Below are 23,277 nucleotides of genomic sequence, written 5' to 3'. Positions count from 1 at the left end.
AGGTTTCATCAGACCAGAGAATCTTGTTTCTCATGGTCTGAGAGTCCTTTAGGTGCCTTTTGGCAAGCTCCAAGCGTGCTGTCGTGCCTTTTACTGAAGAGTGGCTTCCGTCTGGTCACTCTACCATAAAGGCCTGATTGGTGGAGTGCTGCATAGATGTTTGTCCTTCTGGAAGGTTCTCCCATTTCCACAGATGAACTCTGGAGTTCTGTCAGAGTGACCATCGCGTTCTTGGTCACCTCCCTGACCAAGACCCTTCTCCCTCGATTGCTCAGTTTGGCCGGGCAGCCAGCTCTAGGAAGAGTCTTGGTGGTTCCAAACTTCTTCCATTTAAGAATGGAGGCCACTGTGTTCTTGGGGACCTTCAATACTGCAGACATTTTTTGTTACCCTTCCCCAGATCTATGCCTCGACACAGTCCTGTCTCGGAGCTCTAAGGACAATTTTGTTTACCTCATGGCTTGGTTTTTGCTCTGACATGCACTGTCAACTGTGAGACCTTATGTAGACAGGTGTGTGCCTTTCCAAATCATGTCCAATCAATTGAATTTACCACAGGTGGACTCCAATCAAGTTGTAGAAACATCTCAAGGATGATCAATGGAAATAGGATGTTGGTAAGCAATTGCTTGTTAGGGTTAGAGCTAGGGTTGGGTTAGTAGATAGATAGATGAAATGTAACTAATAGTCTGTAGAGCATCTACAGATGGGCTGTCCAAATAAAGTGTTACCAAACATACTTATATCCTTGTGATCATCATGGATGGATCATACTTCGCGGAATACAATTTGTCTCTAGCACAAAGGTCAAGGTCAAATTGCAGGTCAAATTGACTTCAGACCAGTGTTCCTCAGCCTGGCTTCACCATTCCTGTGCTTGTTTCTAGGACACACCATTCAAAAGTTATTTTGGTCAAGATCAAATTGCAGGTCAAATTTACACAGAAAATTATGGATGTCACTATTCGTGTACCGGTCAATTTCAAAAAAATAATGTATATTTTAAATTACATGTTTTACAAATTTGAGACTCATACTTAGGAAAGAAGATGAAGGGTTATGGTAAAAAAAATACATACATTTAGGATTTTAGCGATTTCAAACTCTGTTCTGGGTCAAATTGACCCGGAACATAAGGGAAGGGTTAAGCTTTTGTTAAGGATACAAACATGAAACTGGTTAAATGTTTTTACTTCTACACTCAAGGCCCTGTGTCCAAATGCTTGGACTGTAGAGCACCCAGCAAAGAACTAGACAGATGTTCACCGATTTAAAATGGGAGTTCAACCAAGACCACTTGAAATGTGTCTTTGACTCTAGATAGACTAAATCGATGGGTAGCATGGACATGTAAGCATCCCCCATCTCCTCTTTTGTTTTTATACACTCTTATGACTAGTTGAACTATCCCTTTCCCTTGCCTGTCTTCTTGGCCTTTTCTTTATTCTCTCTTTCTCACACTCTAACTTCATAATGGAGGGATAGTGTCAAGAGTGGCAGGAAGCTATCTGTCTGAACAGTAGCCATTACTATCATTAATGTATCCATTACTATCATTAATGTATCCATTACTATCATTAATGTAGCCATTACTATCATTAATGTAGCCATTACTATCATGAATGTAGCCATTACTATCATTAATGTAGTCATTGCTATCATTACTACTATATACAGTAAGCAACTTTACTATCATCAGTTTGGAATGCAGATTCTATCTCACTAAATCCTTGCAGCAGTCTACTGATTGCTCATTAACTCGATGCTGCAGGCTACATATTGCTCATTGGCTCGCTGCAGCAGTCTACTGTTTTTGCTCATTAACTCGATGCAGCAGGCTACTGATTACTCATTGGCTCAATGCTGCAGGCTACTGATTACTCATTGGCTCAATGCTGCAGGCTACTGATTGCTCATTGGCTCGATGCAGCAGGCTACTGATTGCTCATATGCTCGATGCAGCAGGCTACTGATTTCTCATATGCTCGATGCAGCAGGCTACTGATTGCTCATTGGCTCAATGCTGCAGGCTACTGATTGCTCATTGGCTCGATGCAGCAGGCTACTGATTGCTCATTGGCTCGATCTACTGAATCACCAACATTCCTTCATTCAAATCTCATCAACATTTGTAGCTTCAGAGGGAGGACTGTAGTAGCAAGTTAGGGTTGATTCAGTCCTAATATTGTGGAAATACAATGGCGTTTCATGCTGCTGTTATTTTAGCTACTTATGTACCTAAACTATTGTCAGGTGAGAGGGCTTTGAAATGAAATGGCGTGAAATACAAGAGCAGCCTATTCAGGGATGCAATAGAATGTTTTCTCCAGAAGGAATTCAGTTGTTGCAAAAGGCGTTAAGATATAAAATGAACATATAACAGCACAATCCCCACATAACATATAGAAACATGCTATACAAGGTATAAACGAGATACATATAGGTCACAATGATGTTTGAGGACTAGCATGGGAAAGCACTACTACTGCTACATAAGTGCACCCCCTGCAGGTCAGCCAATACCATTCACCCATGCCACCAGCCAGTCATCATCAGCCTCCCACAGGTTGGCACACAGTTACACGAGTGGGTTAAATGACTATAGAGTTCAACTTGAGTCATAAAGAAAATATTTTGCCCTGGTGAAATGTGAAGACTTGAGAGTTTGAGGAGAATGGCTACAGAGAACGAGAGATGTTTCCCTATCCCTTCAGGTAGTCGACTGAATTCACTGAAGAGAGAGGGGAGTGTCTCCCCTGTCTGAGGAGAGAGGCGAGTGTCTCCCCTGTCTGAGGAGAGAGGCGAGTGTCTCCCCTGTCTGAGGAGAGTCATTCTAAACATTTTAGCCTTGAGCATGTCTCAGCTATGCTATTGTCTCCTCTGTGAATGAGCAGGGCCCCTATTCATTAATTGTTTCAGAGGAGGAGTGTTGATCTAAGATCAGTTTTGACTTTTAAAGCATAATGAGTAAGACTACAAGAACAGGAGGGACCTGGTCCGAATCAGCACTTCAACTCTGAGACTCTTTATGAATACGGGCCCAGAAGCACAACTTTTCGTTTATCAAAAAGAAAAAGAGCGAGGGAAAGATGGCGACGACACAAAGCTATGGTGACCTTAAGGCCAGTGTCAGACTAGCCCTGTGATGTGACTTTGGAGAGGAAGCGGTTAGTTTACATTTCATTGTCCTTTGTGGAAACGGCACCATAGGATCCGTTTTCATATTCAAAGGACTGTAGTGGCTTTGCTTTTGCCACTGCATGTTAATGAGGTACTGTTATTTTTTTGGCAAAATGTCCAAAATATCCTATTGTGTTGAGTTTTTATGAAAGTGTTTTTTCCTTAAAGTAAGACCGGTTTTAGTTGAGCTGAGTTGATCTGTTTGGCATAGCGGTGTTAGCTTTCACATGGAACTTTCCTAATAATAATCTCTTAAATTGTAAAACTGTAAAATAAACTACAGAATGAATTCTACTAAATGTCCAGACAAACAACAACCGAGGTGTTAGACCATAGCTTTATAAACAACCAAACACTCTAAGACCGAAGTGTCCCACCCACTGCTGAAATCCGGATCACCTTATTTATAACCTCATTACATAGCAATTCAGTAATTGTTTATTAGAAGAAATGACAGTAATCACAATGCAAATGCTACTTCATATTGTTGTCCTTGTGTTGTTGTCAACAGGTCATTTAGGTTGTCTGGGAAGCAGTCTTATTCCCTTATGAAGCCCCATTATTCTACCACTCTGGCTACAGAGGCATAAACTCTTCCAAAGGATTGTTTCAGAGAAAAAAAAGAGAGCGAGAGAATGAAAGAGAGAGGTGAAGGAGGGAGAGAAGGTGAAGGAGGGAGAGAAGGTGAAGGAGGGAGAGAAGGTGAAAGAGGGAGAGAGTGGGAGGGAGAGGGAGAAAGAGAGGAAAGTGAGGGTGCTGTTCTGTGCTCCTCAGAGCTTGCCGGTCCAGTGGCTTCCTGACAGGATGTGTCTCGGGTTCCCTTCAGTAGAACCTGACACCCAGCCGGTCAGATGTGCAACTCCGCTGGCCAGCCCAGGGCCCCGGGAGAGAGGAGGGCTGCCCTGGGGTGAGCGTGCCGGAGGCTGGGGCCCGGAGCACCTGTGGCTCTCTAATAACCAGGGAAAGGGAAATGAAAGGGGGGGGGGGCTAGGTATTAAGGGGCATTACATCCTGAAACGTACACCCCCTTAGATTACCGGTCCTCATCATCTTCTTAGGGTTCAGCTGCTGTTGAAACTCTAACATATCCCATGTTTTGCTATAGGCTGGTCTGTGGGAGTGTTTTGCTATAGGCTGGTCTGTGGGAGTGTTTTGCTATAGGCTGGTCTGTGGGAGTGTTTTGCTATAGGCTGGTCTGTGGGAGTGTTTTGCTATAGGCTGGTCTGTGGGAGTGTTTTGCTATAGGCTGGTCTGTGGGAGTGTTTTGCTATAGGCTGGTCTGTGGGAGTGTTTTGCTATAGGCTGGTCTGTGGGAGTGTTTTGCTATAGGCTGGTCTGTGGGAGTGTTTTGCTGTTGGCTGCTGTGGGAGTGTTTTGCTGTTGGCTACTCTGTGGGAGTATTTTGCTATAGGATACTCTGTGGGAGTGTTTTGCTATAGGCTACTCTGTGGGAGTGTTTTGCTATAGGCTACTCTGTGGGAGTGTTTTGCTATAGGCTACTCTGTGGGAGTGTTTTGCTATAGGCTACTCTGTGGGAGTGTTTTGCTATAGGCTACTCTGTGGGAGTGTTTTGCTATAGGCTACTCTGTGGGAGTGTTTTGCTATAGGATTCTCTGTGGGAGTGTTTTGCTATAGGATTCTCTGTGGGAGTGTTTTGCTATTGGATCCCTCTGTGGGAGTGTTTTGGCTATTGGATTCTCTGTGGGAGTGTTTTGCTATTGGATTCTCTGTGGGAGTGTTTTGCTATTGGATTCTCTATATCCCTCCAACTCAACTCTGGACCATGAAGCCAGTTCCACTGCGTTTTATCATCGTTCCCCTCTAATCAGGGACTGATTTAGACCTGAGACACCAGGTGGGTGCAATTCATTATCAGGTAGAACAGAAAACAAGCAGGCTTCTGACCTCATAGGGTAAGACTTGAATACCCCTGCTCTATAGACTACTGTGTGGGAGTGTTTTGCTATTGGCTAGTCTGTGGGAGTGATTTGCTATAGGCTACTCTGTGGGAGTGTTTTGCTATTGGCTACTCTGTGGGAGTGTTTTGCTATTGGCTAGTCTGTGGGAGTGTTTTGCTATTGGCTAGTCTGTGGGAGTGATTTGCTATAGGCTACTCTGTGGGAGTGATTTGCTATTGGCTAGTCTGTGGGAGTGATTTGCTATAAGCTACTCTGTGGGAGTGTTTTGCTATTGGCTAGTCTGTGGGAGTGATTTGCTATAGGCTACTCTGTGGGAGTGTTTTGCTATTGGCTGGTCTGTGGGAGTGTTTTGCAATAGGATACTCTGTGGGAGTGTTTTACTATAGGCTACTCTGTGGGATCTATACAAATCTCCCCTTTAATCAGGAACTAGTTGAGAGATGGGAGACTACTAAATGATGGGGCTTATTTCTCCTGGATGAAATGTCCCCTAGGTACAGATCTAGGATCAGCTTCCCCAATCCTAACCTTAACCATTATTTGGGGAAATGCAAAACTGACCCAAGATCAGGGCAACTTCCAGGCTTAATAACAAGGGGACAAATAGACGTGGAAAGCAGCAGACGGTGTTAGTTAGGGCATCACTGGTCAGCAGAGGAAGACAGGAGAGCACTGGTGGGTGAGAGGGAAGACAATAATGCCTTTATGGTGAGGGGGGGGAAGGGGTAGGTTGATATAGGGAATGCGTTTTGGACATGGTTTTACTAGCCAATTCATGCAATGCAAAACAAAACAAAAACAAGGACTCTGGGAAGTAGTGTTGGACGCTCACATCAATATGAGTACGCAAGGCCTTTTCGGGACTCTCATTCAGAATGTGATTTTTTTTATCAAAGCATGCGGTGGTGAGCGATGGTGGTAGTGGATGGATAGACTCAACATTGAGAGTGACGCCCCTCCCCCTCTGCTTTCCGTATTATTCCTTTTCTCCTCGACATGGCTCAGTTACTCCTCCCAGAGCCGGAGCTGTCCGGACCTGACACTTCCTATTTGGCTTGGACAGGGCTCTCTCTTCCCCGTCCAAAAAAACGTTGCTCACATGGGAGCTCACCAGCTCTCATTGTATTTCTCTCTCTCTCCGTATCTCTCTCACGCTCTTCCTCCCTCTTTTTCTATTTCTCTCTCTCTCTCTCTCTCTCTCGCTCTCTCTCTCCTTCTCTCGCTCCCTCTAGTATTTTTTCTGAATGTAACCGTTTCTCTTCAGGTGTTTAGGTTCTCCAGTCAAGGTCAGTACACAGTAGGTTCAGTGTTTGTATTGATAATGATTTTGGATGATTTTTATTTATTTTAAAAATATCCCCCCCCCCCAAAAAAAAGATCTCATGAATTAAATGGAAATGTACACCTGCCCAGACAGAAAATAAAGCAAATGGCCTCCCGAGTGGCGCAGCGGTCTAAGGCACTGCATCGTGCTCTAGCGACTCCTTGTGGCGGGCCGGCTCGTCAGTTGAACGGTATTTCCTCCAACACATTGGTGCGGCTGGCTTCCAGGTTGAGCGGGCGGGTGTTAAGGAGCGTGGTTTGGCGGGTCATGTTTCGGAGCATGCCCGACTCCACCTTTGCCTCTCCCGAGCCCGTTGGGGAGTTGCAGCGATGAGACAAGATCGTAATTGGATCGCAATTGGATATCACGAAATTGGGGAGAAAAAGGTGGTAAAAATTATAATAATAATAATAATAATAATAATAATAGAATAGTTACAATAGGCATTGCACCATACTATCTCAGTCTAAACCTGCACCATAATATCTCAGTCTAAACCTGCACCATACTATCTCAGTCTAAACCTGCACCATACTATCTCAGTCTAAACCTGCACCATAATATCTCAGTCTAAACCTGCACCATAATATCTCAGTCTAAACCTGCACCATAGGCCAGTTGATAATCCACAGCCATTCCCTGTAGCTTAGATTACCACTATCACTGTTCCTCCTCGTATTAGGAAACCGAACCAGTGAGGACAGTGTGTGTTTAGTGCTTACTTACCTGCCTGCCTGTCTGCGTGTTTATGCGTGCGTGCCTGTCTTTCTATGCTTTGGGATGAGGTCACTGACCGTGTGTACTGGAGGAGCTGAGTCTGTGAGGAGATCTGAAGGGACAGGGCTGACTGATGGACAGGGTGCAGGTGCAGACCCTAGCTGCCTGCCACCGCTCTGCTGTGAGGACAGTGCTTTAGCTCAGCCTTCCTCCTCTGCCCTGCTCACACAGTGTGAAAACGGGGTGGTGGTGGCAGCGGCGGCGAAGCTCCGCTGTGAGCCTGCCTTAACATGGTGTAGAGAGGGGGACAGAGGGTGGCGAGGAGGAGGGATTTCCGGAACACTTATGAGGCGCAGTATAGTAGTTTATAAGGCTGTTGTTTTTTAGGGCAAGTTGGGGGGGGGGGGGCACCTTGACTGGACTGGACAGAAAGTGTTGACAGGGTAACGCTGTGTCATGTTGCTGTTGTATCGCCTTACCGGCCAAGGGGACATTCAAAGTGTGCGTCCCCAATGGCAACCTATTCCCTATACAGCTTAGTACTTTTGACCAGGGCCCTATGGAGTATGTAGGGAATAGTGTGCCATTTGGGAAGCCAAAAACTCTACTGCTGATTCCCGGTGGCGGTGAAACCTTAGTCAGATATCTGGTGTCTTCTCTCCGCTCGCTGTTCCAGGAAGTACCTCTGTTTAGTTCATACAGTCCCACCCTTTCAACCTTGTTTCCCCCTAAACACCACTACTCCTTTAGCCACATAATGAGTTGTGTGTCCTGACTTTAGCTCACCCCAAGGAACCTTTAAACCTTCTCTAGTAAATGGGGTTGTAATTACATTAAAGAGGGTTGTGTCTCTTTAACCTGCTGGAGAAGGTACAGCACATCAGGACAGCATCATATTCTCTTCAAAGCCAACAAGGCTCCGTTTAGGTTTCGGCTCAGGTTTTTTACAGTTTGGTACATTCGCAGAACACATACATAAAATGTGATGTCATACAATATCAAAAACAGGTCATATTATATGATCTGCCTATAAGGACTAGATGTTCCTAGATATGATCTGCCTATAAGTCATGCGCAGTGCGTCATCATAAAGTCATACACAAGACAACCAATAAGCATACCACTAACTGAGTAAATAGGCATGTCAAACGTTTGAGTGAATTACAGTCCCCTGCAGTTGGTACCGGTAGCCGGTAGTAGCTTGGGGAGTGACCACGAGGACTGGACCTTAAGTAGGTGCGTCGGAGCAGCTAAAAGACGCAGTGTTTGTTCAGTGAGATAGAGCAGAGGCAGACTGGAGCCGTTGGCCATGATATGTGAGTTTGGAAATGGGAAAGTAATCACAGCGGGAGACAGTGGGTCGGAGAGGGACTGTAAACACTAACTCACCGGCCCCCGCTGCCGTCTGTGTGTGTGAACACACACTGTTCACACACACACTGTTCACACAAATACACCCCCCCAACACACACACACACAGTTCACACTGCGTGAATGGGAAGGGAAACAGCGCAGGCCGTAAATGGATGGAAAATGGCTGTTTAAGCGTGTGTTGATGACTACGGCTCCACTGTCCTCGGAGTGTCTGGGAAATAAACACTTGCTAGCAGTAATATTACCACCCACCCAAAACACACACCTCCCCCCTCCCCCTGCCGTCCTTAGCTACCCAGGCCTTTCAGAGCCTCTGGATGTGTCCCAAATGTCACCATATTCCCTATATAGTGCACTACTTTTGCCCAGAGCCCTATGGGCCCTAGTCAAAAGTAGTGGTCAAACGTACTGGACTAGATAGGGAATAGTGTGACATTTGGGACACAGACTCTCTCTTTGAAGAGCAGTCCAATTGAGATATTACTCAGATAAGCATCATTATAGGCAGTACCTGCACAGCTGACAAAGCAAGCAAGCTATGATTCCTACTGCCCTGCGGGCAAGAGGTGTCCTGAAAGATAAGCTCCCGGTTTTGTGTGGATTGTTTTGTTATGGTTTGAAAAGGGCAGTTTGAGAAAAAGGCTAATGCTTTCAAACCACTTCCATAAAGAATGAGGCTAGAGGGGATTAAAACCATCACAACAAACAGAGGGAAAGCTAATGACTGGTACTGATATTTCAGACCAGATCAATTTTGTGAACAAATGCTGCTACTTCCAGCCTCTATCTTTATACATCTCCTGGGGCCATATATGTATCAAGTGTCACAGAATAGGAGTGCTGATCTAGGATCAGGTCCCCCTTTTCCATATAATGTTCCTCCTTATCATCTAAAAGGCTAAACTGATCCTAGACGATGTGTGAATACAGGCCCTGATTCACTGGTATGTTCCTTCACTTGAGCCATTGTCTGTTACATGTCTTGTCCTCTCCTCTACAGCATATTAATGGGCGGTGTTAGTGGTGATAGATTAGACGTAGACTAAGTCAATCTGGACATGGTTCTCTGATGTTGTGTACTCCAGCACAAGCAGGCTCTCGGTTAATAAACTCTTCCAACAAGAGGGTATTTAAACTGACCAGGGGGCGAGGCCGTATGTATCAAGAGTAGGAGTGCTGATTTTTAAGATCAGTTTTCCCTTTTAGATCACAATGAATAACATTACATGGACAGGGGTATCTGATCCTAGATTAGCACTCCTACTCTATGGGATATCCACTAGTACTGTTGTTGAGTTGCCCTCGACCTTAGCACTGTCTGTCTAGATCAGGGGTTCTCAAACCCCTTTTTGTGACAGCAGATTCATCAGGGGACCCCCTCATAATCAGAACACAACTCCAGTGAGATGATAAATAGCATACAAGGAGTTCCACTATGACTTTGGTAGTGCATGTCCAGATGAACCATGTCTCGAGCCCTGGGAAGGAACATTTTAAAGGACCTTTAAAAAATGTTTTGTTTTCAAGCTAATATCCTGCAATTCTACACGTTTTGCCATGAGACAGAGAGAAAATGTTGCCGTTTGAATGCTTAAATTACAGTGCATTTCTGTAAAAAAAAAAAAAATTGGGGGGAATACAAGAAGTATCGAGTTGAAAAATGTATAATCGGTGGAGTACTGTGGATACCAATATCCCTGTGCCTCCCAGGCCCATGTTGCCCAGGGTTAAAAACATTAATGTAGATTAATAATATTACATTATATTGTATTGTATTACACCCTCTAAACTTATTTCACTGATCCCTTGACCAAAATTAGTTTAATATGTTAGTAATATTCATGTTTATTTTATGTAATGTAAATATTTTTTTCTTTTTTTCCCCCTGGTCTAGCTCTGAGAGTTAAACTTTTAGATAACACTTCACTTCAAGCCGACAGGTATAATGCCTTATGATACGGAGTAGGGTGAAGTTGCCCCTAGATGCTGTTCCTGGGCCAGTTTTACATTTCCCCCTATAGAGTACCACAATATGAGTCATAACACCCATAAAACAGGGAAATGGTTCCAATCGTTTTTCCACCATTCATTTTTCCCATAGGGGATTTTAGAAACCCTTAAAATAAAGGCTGTGTTTCGTGTAGGCTTACCCTGGTGTGATATTTTGGTAACTGTGTAAATCTCTCTCGGACAAGGTGACTTTTATCAATATATTCGCCTGTATTTACCCCCAACAAATTAAATGCTAAAATGGCTGCTATTGTGGCTATCATAAAGAACTACAAATGCCATGATGATCTGGACGAGACTGCCGAATCGAGGCAAAGGTAAGAATCTATGGATTAACTATCTAATGCTAGATTAATGTAGTAATTAATAAATTGGCTACATTTCATTAAATGTACCTCTTAGCAAAGGTGCCAGCTAGAGATGACGTGCAGGAGCTTGCAGGGATTTGTAGTCTTGCATGATGTCTACTTTGATGCTAATTAGCATTTTCATATCTGTGAGTAAATAGAGCCGAATATATTGATAAAAGTCACCTTGTCCGAGAGAGATTTACATGGTTATTAAAACGTCACGCCAGGGTAAACCTACACGAAACACAGCCCTTATTTTAAGTGTTTCTAAAATCCCCTATGGGAAAAATGAATGGTGAAAAACGATTGGAACCATTTCCCTGTTTGACCGCTAGGTTTTATGGGTATTATGTCACCTCCACTGTGGGACTCTATAATAGTTAAGGTTGGTATTTGGGGAGGGGATGCTGATCTTAGATCTGTAAGTAAGAGAAGCTTCAACCCTGAGCTTATTATACACTGATTTGTCATTCATTCATTTGTCAAGTATGTATGACATCCTTATGTCTTATTGTTGTCTTCTCATAATGATCCAAACCACGATAAAAGCTTTGGATAAAAGCGTCTGATAAATGGCATATGACTAAGGAGACACAACTCCTCCCTTCTTGTCTTTTTCCCTATCTGAACTTGACAGAGTTTTTCCGAGGTTTATTTGAAGCTGGAGTATTTATTTGATGTTTCCAAAGCAGTGAATTGGTGCTTGAAGTGGGACCTCGAAACAGCTCGGGGAAGAAAATGAACATGTTTAAAACCTTCAGGAATGGGTTGTCAGGAGAAAGAACAGCTGTCCCGACTGTTTATTTGAGAGAGTGGTGGAGAGATGATGGGAACGATTCTTGCGTCGCTTCATTTTCAACGCAAAAATGAGGTTAAAGATTGTTTATTATCCTTAGAATGTGTTTTAGTTTCCTTTTTAGTTTGTTCCATCAGAGGTGTGTGTGTGTGTGTGTGTGTGTGTGTGTGTGTGTGTGTGTGTGTGTGTCATGGAGGGTTTGTTTGTTTGACTGAGAGACCTGTACTCTATTTTCATTCATAAAAATAAAAAAAATCTGTGGGAAATGAGCTTCTTTTCAGGGAGGGTACAGCCCTATGGGCCCTGGTCAACTAGATAGGGAACATGGAGCCATTTGGGACACCCAGTATGTGAAAGTACTCCTTCGGCTACTACAGTAAATGTCTTCTCCATAGTAGACATGACAATTTGGTCTGATGGTATCTTAGCATTGAGTAAAGCCTTACTGTTAGTGCTTGGCTATAGAGGCTGTGTGTGTGTGTGTGTGTGTGTGTGTGTGTGTGTGTGTGTGTGTGTGTGTGTGCGCATGCGTCCTTGTGTGTATTCATGCCTGTGTGTCTGTTGATAGCTATGCGGTTGTGTCACATAGTATTTTGCCACCTTCACTAAGCTCAGTGGATATGAATAGTATGTTCTCCCTTGGGTGGTTTTAAAGTTGCTCTATTCCTGGTTACGTTGGCTATTCTCTGTTTAGGTCATCCTGCATGCCAGTATTGTCCTCATTGGATTGCCTCGGGAGGACCCTGACATTCCTACATATCTATGGTGCCATTCACCAGAGCTGGGATAATTTGGCTGGAGTGACTCTAGCTCAGGGGGTGGCTAGTGGAAACCAGTATTTGTATTTGATTTGAAGTGGATGTATTTGTTGTGTGCTGCCGTGTTTGTGAAGCGACTCAGAGTTTAGGAGTTTGTAGAGGAGTTGTAGTATACCTTCAGTTTGTGGTCAGAAAAAGGTCCAGGTTTGATCTCCCTACTGACTTGAATCCCAACCTAGATCAGCAGTCCTGCTCTGATCTGCTTTGGAATACCCTGATTCCTTTCTGTATTATTTCACATCACTAAAGTATCTGAGAATTTACATAATATGAGTCTTGTATTTCCCTCTGGTTAGGTGCTTCTGTTTAGCCTGTTTCCAGATCTTTCCAACTCTTATAGTCATCGGGGTGACCGCACAAACAGATCTGGGCCGTGGCTAGCTCTGTTTCCAACCCAAGTGGCTTTTCTCAGCAGTGACAGACAGCAGCAGATAGATTCCTCACCTCACTGATCTCTCTGCCAGTTACGAGTGGCTGTAGCCTTTCAAATAATTCTTTAAACATCCGTTGTATCACTTGGGCAAAACTCAACGACAACACTTTCACTTGAAACGCCTATGACTTTCGTATGCCACAAAGATGTTTGGTTCAGGCAACCTTTTAGAAGGCTGTACTCTTCAGGCTGTGTCCTCTTTGCCCATAAAAGGTTGTGTAGGTGGGTGTCTTGCCTAGATTCACTCTCCTGTGTGATTTGTGTTGGTTTGCTGTGTGTGTGTGTGTGTGTGTGTGTGTGTGTGTGTGTGTTGTGAAGAGCAGCCCAGATGGCAGGAAGAGTATAATGAAGAGACCAGCTGGATGTCTTTCACACTATTCTATGATTTGTGTTTCTCATGGCTCAAAGGAATAACATTGAGGGGCTCGTCTGCTCTGGAATGAGCTCTGGAAAGTTCTGGAGCCCTTTAGTTGCTGTCAATCAAAGCTACACAATCGCTCCCTCGGATGTTTGTTGGTCAAAAGGTTGTCAGTTGTATAGTAGTTACCTAGTGCTCATGCTTCTGGGGGATCCATTGAGGAATGCCTACAATATTAACAAACGTGTTGCTAAAGCTTTCAGTATCATTGAATGCTGCCTCCTAGAACAACTCTTTCTTTCCCAATTCCTTTAGTCTCAGAGGAAGCTTCACTCTTCGAAGTGGTTTCTTATCTCTCTCTCTCTCTCCTTTTCTCCCCCTCTCCTCCTCCCTCGCCCCCTTTTTTCTCTTTATCTTTCTCTCCTTCTCATCCCTCTCTCTCTCTCTCTCTCTCTCTCTTTCTCTCTCTCTCTTTCTTCCTCCCTCTCTCCCTCTCCCCTCTCTCTCTCTATGTCTGATGGTCACCTGTTCCTGTCCCAACCAGTGCTGGGGGGGGGGTCTGGTAAGATGGGTGATGCGGATGATTGATGGGAGGGGTTTGTTTGGAAGGTCAGAGGTTAGTGGCGGTCTCTTTCATCTCTCCCCGAACATTTGCTCCTCTCCACCTCCTCAGCTGTGTGGGTGCAGGGATCCCTCACCTGCCGCCACCGGCCTGGACAAACAAAGCCCAATGACTCCATGAGGGGGGAGAGAGAGAGAGAGAGAGAGAGAGAGAGAGGAAATAGGGGGAAGAGGGTTCTGCTGCTGGATGAGGAGGGCGTGTGGAGGGAGAGAAGAGTAATGATGTGTAACTTCCTTTAGCCCTCAGGGCACCACCTTTCCATATAGCTGGGACACTGTCAGACTCAACTGATGATGACCTAGACAACGCCCAATACTGATGACAGAGACGGCCACCCTCAATACTCAGCCGTGTGAGCACACTATCTGTCTATGTGAGCATTTCAGTTGGCAGTTGGTTCTCGTTCAGTAACTGCAACTGTGTGTTCTCATGAATCAGTACTATGCTTTCAGTACACTTTCAGAGGTGGTCTGTTTAAAGCGACATTCTTGTCTGCCTAGGCTGTAACCCATCTCAACGCTTCAGGATGAAGATAAGAGCGGGAAGAGAGAGAGAGAGAGAGAGAGAGAGAGAGAGAGAGAGAGAGAGAGAGAGAGACGAGAGAGAGAGAGAGAGAAAAAGCTTTCACACCAGTTCCCGCTCTTCTCTTTGCCCTGAGAACGTTGTCAAACACACACAAGACATACTACAGTTTAAATGAGAGGGGGGAGAGAGAAGAAAAGAGTAAGGAGTGATTCTCTGGAATGAGGCACCGCTCTACACGTCGTCTAAGTGGAAAGGGGGGAGACTCTGTGTTTATGTGGAGTTGGTGAAGAAAAGCTTTTCTGTTTGGCCTGTTTGACATGACTGGGCTAACTAATGATGCCTGTCTCTGTACCCTGTGCTGTGATTTAGGGTTAGGACACTCAGGACGCTCAACTCCCCCTTTTCTTTCGTTTTTTTCCTTTTGGTAGTTTGTACAATGTGGCGCCTGCTGAAAAGAGCAGGCTTTTAGGTGCTTGGTAATTGGGTGCTGAAAGCGCCCCGTATCCTGCCTATACGTTCTCCGTCAATGAGCACAAAGCTAAGGATCACACCCTGCATCATGTGTCATTTACAAGGCCCACCATCACCATCAATCGTGCTTATGTAAATGATCCAGCGCGGGGATGGTTTTAGACCCAGAGAAATGGAGAAGGGTGAAGTGGAAGAGAAACATGCTGGGAAGAAGATGCATGGACGGGTCCCCTGTAGCTCAGTTGGTAGAGCATGGCGCTTGCAACGCCAGGGTTGTGGGTTCGTTTCCCACGGGGGGGGCCAGTATAAAAATGTATGCACTCACTAACTGTAAGTCGCTCTGGATAAGAGCGTCTGCCAAATGACTAAAATCTAAATCTCTGTAGAGACTAAAAAGACCCGTCGGTTGTACACACGAGGTTGATGACATTCCCCCCACACTCTTCTATATCATGAAGAGTGATACAAACTCAAACTCCTACGGTGATTATTTATTTATTTTATGTATGTCGGTTACAGCTTTAACATGTCAAATATTCCCGCTTTATTATGTTACCACATGGTAATCTGACCACACACACACACAGAGACATTCCCACCCCAGAGACTAGGCTACTAAAAATGGCCGTTACATTGTCCAGTCTCTCTCGCCCCTCTCAACCAACCGCAAGGATTTTTTTCTTCTTCCAGTGGCTAAGTTTATACAGTCGCTGGTCACATAACTGACGAAAAACAAAAAGCCGTTTCCATTGGAGTCGTAGTACACTTGATTCCTTCTTGGCTCGGACACGACTTTTCCGCCGTTCATTCGTTTGAAATGTAAATTGTGTCTGGTGTCGTTCCACACGACCAGCTAGGTAAGGTGCAGAGCCCAGCTGATGAACTAACTGCCTTTGTTCCAAATGACACTCTATTCTATCAATATCTATCTATTACCCAGTGGGCCCTGGGGGAAAGCACTCACACACACCGGGAGTCTCTTAACAGTTGACAGCTCCCAGGTGTTGGATTATTCTGGTGCGCGAGGGCTGTTTTGTCAACAGCTCAGCGGCACCTCACATAACTGTGCACAGTGCTCACAGGGCATGAGGAGAAGGGGGAGCGAGAGAGGAGGAGGAGGAGGAAAGGGGGGAAGAGGCCAGTGCACAGCTCTCTCTCTCTCCTCTCTGTTCTGAGCTGGCACGAGCTCCCTGCAGCTCTGTCAAATCCCATTTATTCAGCCACTTCACCTCTCTCTTCACCTCTCTCTGCACCTCTCTCTTCACCTCTCTCTTCACCTCTCTCTGCACCTCTCTCTTCACCTCTCTCTTCACCTCTCTCTGCACCTCTCTCTTCACCTCTCTCTGCACCCAAATCAGAGGTTGCGTCCCAAATGGCACCCTATTCCCTGTATAGTGCACTCCTTTTGACCAGGGCCCTTAAGGCACTATAGTATCTCTCTCTCTCTCTCTCTCTCTCTCTCTCTCTCTCTCTCTCTCTCTCTCTCTCTCTCTCTCTCTCTCTCTCTCTCTCTCTTTCTCTCTGGCCTCCTAATATGTGTGGCTCAGGGATATTTGACACGGGACTAGGTTTGATTAGAGGACAGGTTTAGTCAGCCTCCCTACCTCTAGAGCCATTCTTCTCAGTGGACGACGGTGAAGTTGAACTGGCTGACGTTTAAGTTTGAATTGGAAGGAGCTGGAGCCTCAGGATTCATGTGAAAGTAAAGCGTGTTTTATCAACACTTTCCAGCTTCTGTCATCCCATCTCTGTGACTTAGACCAGTGTTTATGTGAGGGAGTGCCTGTATAAGGCACACCTCCGGTGCTTTCTTTTAAACAGACGTGTATGCCTGTGTGTTAAATGGCAGGTTAAAGGAGCAATCAGCAGTATATTCTCCAAGAATCAATGGGTACATATCATTAATTTATAAGCCCAAAAATGTATGTAGCAACTGCAGATTGCCCCTTTAAACCAATAACACGCCACATAAACTCTTCCCCTGCTGTTTGACGTCAAAACCAATGGCTGACCTTTCCCCTAATTAGAATATAATTGAATTGAATTGGCCTCATTGATCTGAAGTACAACGTCAGTGATGCATGTGTCTACCAGGCTGAAAGGAGTAGTGTGACACATAGTTGCCAGGAAAGAGATATCTTATTATCTTTCTTAATTCCTCCCGAGTGGCGCAGCGGTCTAAGGCACTGCAACTCAGTGCTAGAGGCGTCACTACAGACCCTGGTTCAATCCCGGGATGTATTACAACCGGCCGTGATCGGGAGTCCCATAGGGCGGCGCCCAATTGGCCCAGCGTCGTCCGGGTTAGGGGAGGCCGGGGTAGGCCGTCATTGTAAATAAGAATTTGTTCTTAACTGACTTGCCTAGTTAAATGAAGGTAAAATATATATATACAGTTGAAGTCGGAAGTTTACATACACTTAGGTTGAAGTCATTAAAACTTGTTTTTCAACCACTCCACAAATGTCTTGTTAACAAACTATAGTTTTGGCAAGTCGGTTAGGACATCTACTTTGTGCATGGCACAAGTAATTTTTCCAACAATTGTTTACAGACAGATTATTTCACTTATAATTCACTGTATCACAATTCCAGTGGGTCAGAAGTTTACATACACTAAGTTGACTGTGCCTTTAAACAGCTTGGAAAATTCCAGAAAATGATGTCATGGCTTTAGAAGCTTCTGATAGGCTAATTGACATCATTTGAGTCAGTTGGAGGTGTACCTGTGGATATATTTCAAGGCCTACCTTCAAACTCAGTGCCTCTTTGCTTGACATCATGGGAAAATCAAAAGAACTGAAAAAGCGTGTGCGAGCAAGGAGGCCTACAAACCTGACTCAGTTACACCAGCTCTGTCAGGAGGAATAGGCCAAAATTCACCCAACTTATTGTGGGAAGCTTGTGGAAGGCTACCCAAAACGTTTGACCCAAGTTAAACAATTTAAAGGCAATGCTACCAAATACTAATTGAGTGTATGTACATTTCTGACCCACTGGGAATGTGATGAAATAAATAAAAGCTGAAATAAATCATTCTCTCTACTATTATTCTGACATTTCACATTCTTAAAATAAAGTGGTGGTCCTAACTGACCTAAAACAGGGAATTTTAACTAGGATTACATGTCAGGAATTGTGAAAAACTGAGTTTAAATGTATTTGGCTAAGGTGTATGTAAACTTCCGACTTCAACTGTATCTATCCTCAACTGAAGTTCACCTTCATTCTTCATTCTTCCTTGTGCATGAAGACATACAATTTTAGATTTCCCTTGTTTTAGGTGAATAGAGAAAACTATGGATTGAATAATTGAAAGAGTTCATTGTACATGTTCTTACTCCTGTTACAGCCTTGACTGAGTAACATTAAAGGGATAGTTGACCCAAATTACAAAATTGCATATTTATAAAGCATGAATTGCTGTCTTACCTTGTCAATAGACTGCTTACAGGGTAAGGAAACCAGTATGTAATTTGGGAGAACTAGCCCTTTAACAAAACATGTTATTTGTTTTGGGGAGTAAAATGGATTATCACGAGGTGCCAAAGCTGGTGAAACCCTTAAGGATGAGAGGAGCGGTGGCAAAGACGAAAGAGAAAAGAGTGCCAATCATCGCCCCGAAAATATAGAGAGACTTAGTGGGACTATCATTTGTTTTTCAACAGGACAATGACCCAACACACCTCCAGGCTGTGTAAGGGCTATTTTACCAAGAGGAGAGTAATGGAGTGCTGCATCAGATTACCTGGCCTCCACAATCCCCCGACCTCAACCCAATTGAGATGGTTTGGGATGAGTCGGACGGCAGAGTGAAGGAAAAGCAGCCAACAAGTGCTCAGCATATGTGGGAACTCCTTCAAGACTGTTGGAAAAGCATTCCAGGTGAAGCTGGTTGAGAGAATGCCAAGAGTGTGCAAAGCTGTCATCAAGGCAAAGGGTGGCTATTTGAAGAATTTCAAATATAAAATATATTTTGATTTGTTTAACACTTTTCTGGTTACTACATGATTCCATATGTGTTATTTCATAGTTTTGATGTCTTCAGTATTATTCTACAATGTAGAAAATAGTCAAACTAAAGAAAAACCCTTGAATGAGTAGATGTGTCCAAACTTTTGACTGGTACTGTACATCCTGTCCTTTAAGCCCCTCCTCTTCTTCAGTATCCTGTAAATGTTCTAGCTTTACTACACCAATAGTTGGTTTCCCAGACACAGATTAAGTCTAATCCTGGACTAAAAAGTATTTTAGATTCTGAAAGCCCTTTTTAGTCCAGGACTACCGTTAGATCAGTCTTGAAATGATCTAACATGTCCTGTATAATTTGACTTTTTAAAATCTGTATCCGGGAAACTGGCAAAGGTAGTGAATGTCCCCACAAGGCACACGTGTCTTTATGCACTGAGTCAATGCAAATTTCCAGGTGGCCATTTGATTAATTGTTCAGCAGTCTTATGGCTTGGGGGTAGAAGCTGTTAAGGAGCCTTTTGAACCTAGACTTGGTGCTCCGGCACCGCTTGCCTTGCGGTACCAGAGAGAACAGTCTATGACTTGGGCCTTCCTCTGACATTGCCTAGTATGTACGTCCTGGATGGCAGGAAGCTTGGCCCCAGTGATGTACTGGGCCGTACACACTACCCTCTATAGCGCCTTATGATCGGATGCCAAGCAGTTGCCATACCAGGCGGTGATGCAACCGGTCAGGATGCTCTCGATGGTGCAGCTGTAGAACTTTTTGCGGATCTGAGGACCCATGCCAAAACTTTTCAGTCTCCTGAGGGGGAATAGGCTTTGTCGTGCCCTCTTCACGACTGTCTTGGTGTGTTTGGACCATGATAGTTTGTTGGTGATGCGGACACCAAGGTACTTGAAGCTCTCGACCCGCTCCACTATAGCCCCGTCGATGAGAATGGGGGCGTGTTCGATGTGAATGGAGGTCCTCAGTTCCTTTGTCTTGCTCACGTTGAGGAAAATGTTGTTGTCCTCGCACCACACTGCCAGGTCTCTGACCTCCTCCCTATAGGCTGTCCCATCATTGTCGGTGATCAGGCCTACCACCGTTGTGTCGTCAGCAAACTTAATGATGGTGTTGGAGTCGTGCTTGGCCACACAGTTGTGGATGAACAGGGAGTACAGGAGGGGACTAAGCACGCACCCCTGAGGGGCCCCCGTGTTGAGGATCAGCGTGGCAGATGTGTTGTTGCTTACCCTTACTACCTGGGGGCGGCCCGTCAGGAAGTCCAGGATCCAGTTGCAAAGGGAGGGTTTAGTTCCAGGGTCCTTAGCTTAGTGATGAGCTTTGTGGGCACTATGGTGTTGAACGCTGAGATGTAGTCAATGAACAGCATTCTCACATAGGTGTTCATTTTGTCCAGGTGGGAAAGGGCAGTGTGGAGTGCGATTTGAGATTGCGTCATCTGTGGATCTGTTGGGGTGGTATGCGAATTGGAGTGGGTCTAGGGTTTCTGGGATGATGTGTTGATGACCAGCCTTTCAAAGCACTTCATGGCTACCGACGTGAGTGCTACGGGGCGGTAGTCATTTAGGCAGGTTACCTTCCCTTTGTTGGGCACAGGGACTATGGTGGTCTGCTTGAAACATGTAGGTATTACAGACTCGGTCAGGGAGAGGTTGAAAATGTCAGTGAAGACACTTGCCAGTTGGTCTGCGCATGCTCTGAGTACACATCCTGGTAATCCGTCTGGCCCTGCAGCATTGTAAATGTTGACCTGTTTAAGGTCTTGCTCGGCTATGGAGAGCGTGATCACACAGTCATCTGGAACAGCTGGTGCTCTCATGCATGCTTCAGTGTTGCTTGCCTCAAAGCGAGCGTAAAAGGCATTTAGCTCGTCCGGTAGGCTCGCGTCAGGAACACCTGTTCTTTCCATGACATAGACTGACCAGGTGAAAGCTATGATCCCTTATTGATGTTACTTGTTAAATCCACTTCAATCAGTGTAGATGAAGGGCTTGTAAGTAAGCATTTCACTGTAAGGTCTACACCTGTTGTATTCGGCGCATGTGACAAATTACATTTGATTTGATTTTGATTTTTTGAATGGGCGGAGACAGGTTAAAGAAGGATTTTTAAGCCTTAAGACAATTGAGACATGGATTGTGTATGTGTGCCATTCAGAGGGTGAATGGACAAGACAAAAGATTGAAATGCCTTTGAACGGGGTATGGTAGCAGGTGCAACGCAGCTGGGTTTTTCACGCTTAACAGTTTCCTGTGTGTATCAAGAATGGTCCACCACCCAAAGGACATCCAGCCAACTTGACGGCACAACTGTGGGAAGCATTGGAGTCGGCAGGTAGCTTAGTGGGTGCAGGGAGGCAGGTAGCTACAGGGCGGCAGGTAGCTTAGTGGGTAAGAGCGTTGTGCCAGTAACCGAAAGGTCGCTGGTTCTAATCCCCGAGCCGACCAGGTGAAAAATCTGTCGATGTGCCCTTGAGCAAGGCACTTAACCCTAAATTGCTCCTGTAAGTCGCTCTGGATAAGAGCGTCTGCTAAATGACCAATTTATTTATTATTTTTATTTGAGTCAACATGGGCCAGCATCCCTGTGGAACGCTTTCAACACCTTTATAGAGTCCATGCCCAGACGAGGCGGTTCTGCGGGCAAATGGGGGTGCAACTCAATATTAGGAAGGTGTTCCTAATATTTTGTACACTCAGTGTATATGTTGAATACATGTTAAGGGACTAGGCTTTCTGTAAAGCTTTTTTCTATACAAAATAAGGATAATGTCCCACTTCTTTTGGCTACCTGTTTCCGCTGTCTTCCATTCTGTCTGGAAAGCTCTTCCGCTGTTGACAGATTGGACGATGTGATAGGTGTGAAGTCAGTCTTTGGAGAGGGTATCGTATGACTGCTAGTGTTTATTGGAGCGAGGAAGGACACTTGCTTTTTTTTTGGACCATCTCCACGACGCAGCTGTGAAGCATCTGGTCTGAATGAGTGCGGCGGAATGAATAAAAAGCCCTAACGTATGAATGAAAGGCTGCGTTCCTAATGGCAACCTATTCCCTATATTGTGCACTACTTTTGAACAGGGCCCATAGGGCTCTTGTGCGATGTGTAGGGGATAGGGTGCTGTTTGGGATTCATCCAAAGACATTTCCGTCTTTGGACTTTCTTCTCCTCATGTGACAAACAGGTGCTCTTTTGAAACGGGATGTGTGTAGAAGACGTGGGAGACTGTAGCAGAACAATGGCTACTTGGATGTAACAATTGAAATATGATTTCCAAGACTTTGCCATGTGATCTTTTTTGTGAACACCTGTTTATTATTGACTCACTTGTACAACAATGGTATAATCAATGAGAAACAAAAACAAATGTTGAATCGGCCCATCCCACCACCCATCCCAATGTGCCGTGTATTCTTCAGAATCAAAGTCTTTACGCAAAAGTACGTTATTCTCTCACTTCGATATTGACCTGTTAAATGAAAAAGTAAGAATGTCTTGTTTTTTGTGACTAAACTAATGAAGGTGAGATTGTTGCTTGTGAATCCTGAGTCTAACCCTCTGTCTCTCTGTGTCCTGTCCTTTATAGCTAACGTTCTGGACAGTATGCTGCTGAGGACTTCGGGGAAGGCGGCGGTGGACAGTGAGAAAGACGCCAGTGGGAGCACAGCCCCAGCCCTGCCCCAGCGACAGCTCTGGTGTTACTGCTATCACCACTGTCCTGAGGACTCCACCAACAACACCTGCAGGTGTGGGCCCAACACACACACACACAGATGTGCGCACACACGCACTCACACACACACACACACACACACACACACACACACACACACACACACCTTTGTTTTACTATCCTTTTGAGGACCAAACAATTGATTCCCATTCAAAATCCTATTTTCCCTATCCCTAACTCCTAATCCTAAACCTAATCCCTAAGCCTAAAATAGCCTTTTTCTTTGTGGGGACCGGTGAAATGTCCCCACTTGTCCGATTATTCCTTGTTTTACTATCCTTGTGAGGACTTAAGGATAGTAAAACCAAAAACTCACACACACACACCTACACCACACACACACACACACACACACACACACACACACACACACACCTACACACACACACCTACACACACACACCTATACACACACACACACACACCTACACACACACACCTATACACACACACACCTACACACACACACACCTACACACACACCTACACACCTACACACACACACACACACACCTACACACACACAAACACACACACACCTACACACACACACACCTATACACACACACACACCTACACACACACACCTATACACACACACACCTACACACACACACCTACACACACACCTACACACCTACACACACACACACACACACACACACCTA

At 44.8% G+C, this 23,277-nt stretch overlaps 1 protein-coding gene across 3 annotated transcripts in view; it reads left to right on the top strand.

Annotated features, from left to right (window-relative positions):
* The window catches only part of LOC121584379 (bone morphogenetic protein receptor type-1B), a 148,507-nt gene that overhangs the window by 111,770 nt on the left and 13,460 nt on the right, over window positions 1–23,277 (top strand). For all 3 annotated transcript variants that reach the window (XM_041900216.2, XM_041900217.2, XM_041900215.2), the window contains one exon: window positions 22,463–22,622. In XM_041900216.2, the coding sequence (XP_041756150.1) occupies window positions 22,463–22,622 (160 nt within the window). The remainder of the gene's footprint in view (window positions 1–22,462; window positions 22,623–23,277) is intronic.

This window comes from Coregonus clupeaformis, chromosome 16, assembly GCF_020615455.1.
Source record: "Coregonus clupeaformis isolate EN_2021a chromosome 16, ASM2061545v1, whole genome shotgun sequence".
Lineage (NCBI taxonomy): Eukaryota > Metazoa > Chordata > Actinopteri > Salmoniformes > Salmonidae > Coregonus > Coregonus clupeaformis.
Note: the sequence above shows the minus strand (reverse complement) of the source record. Positions and strands in the feature narration are given on the sequence as shown.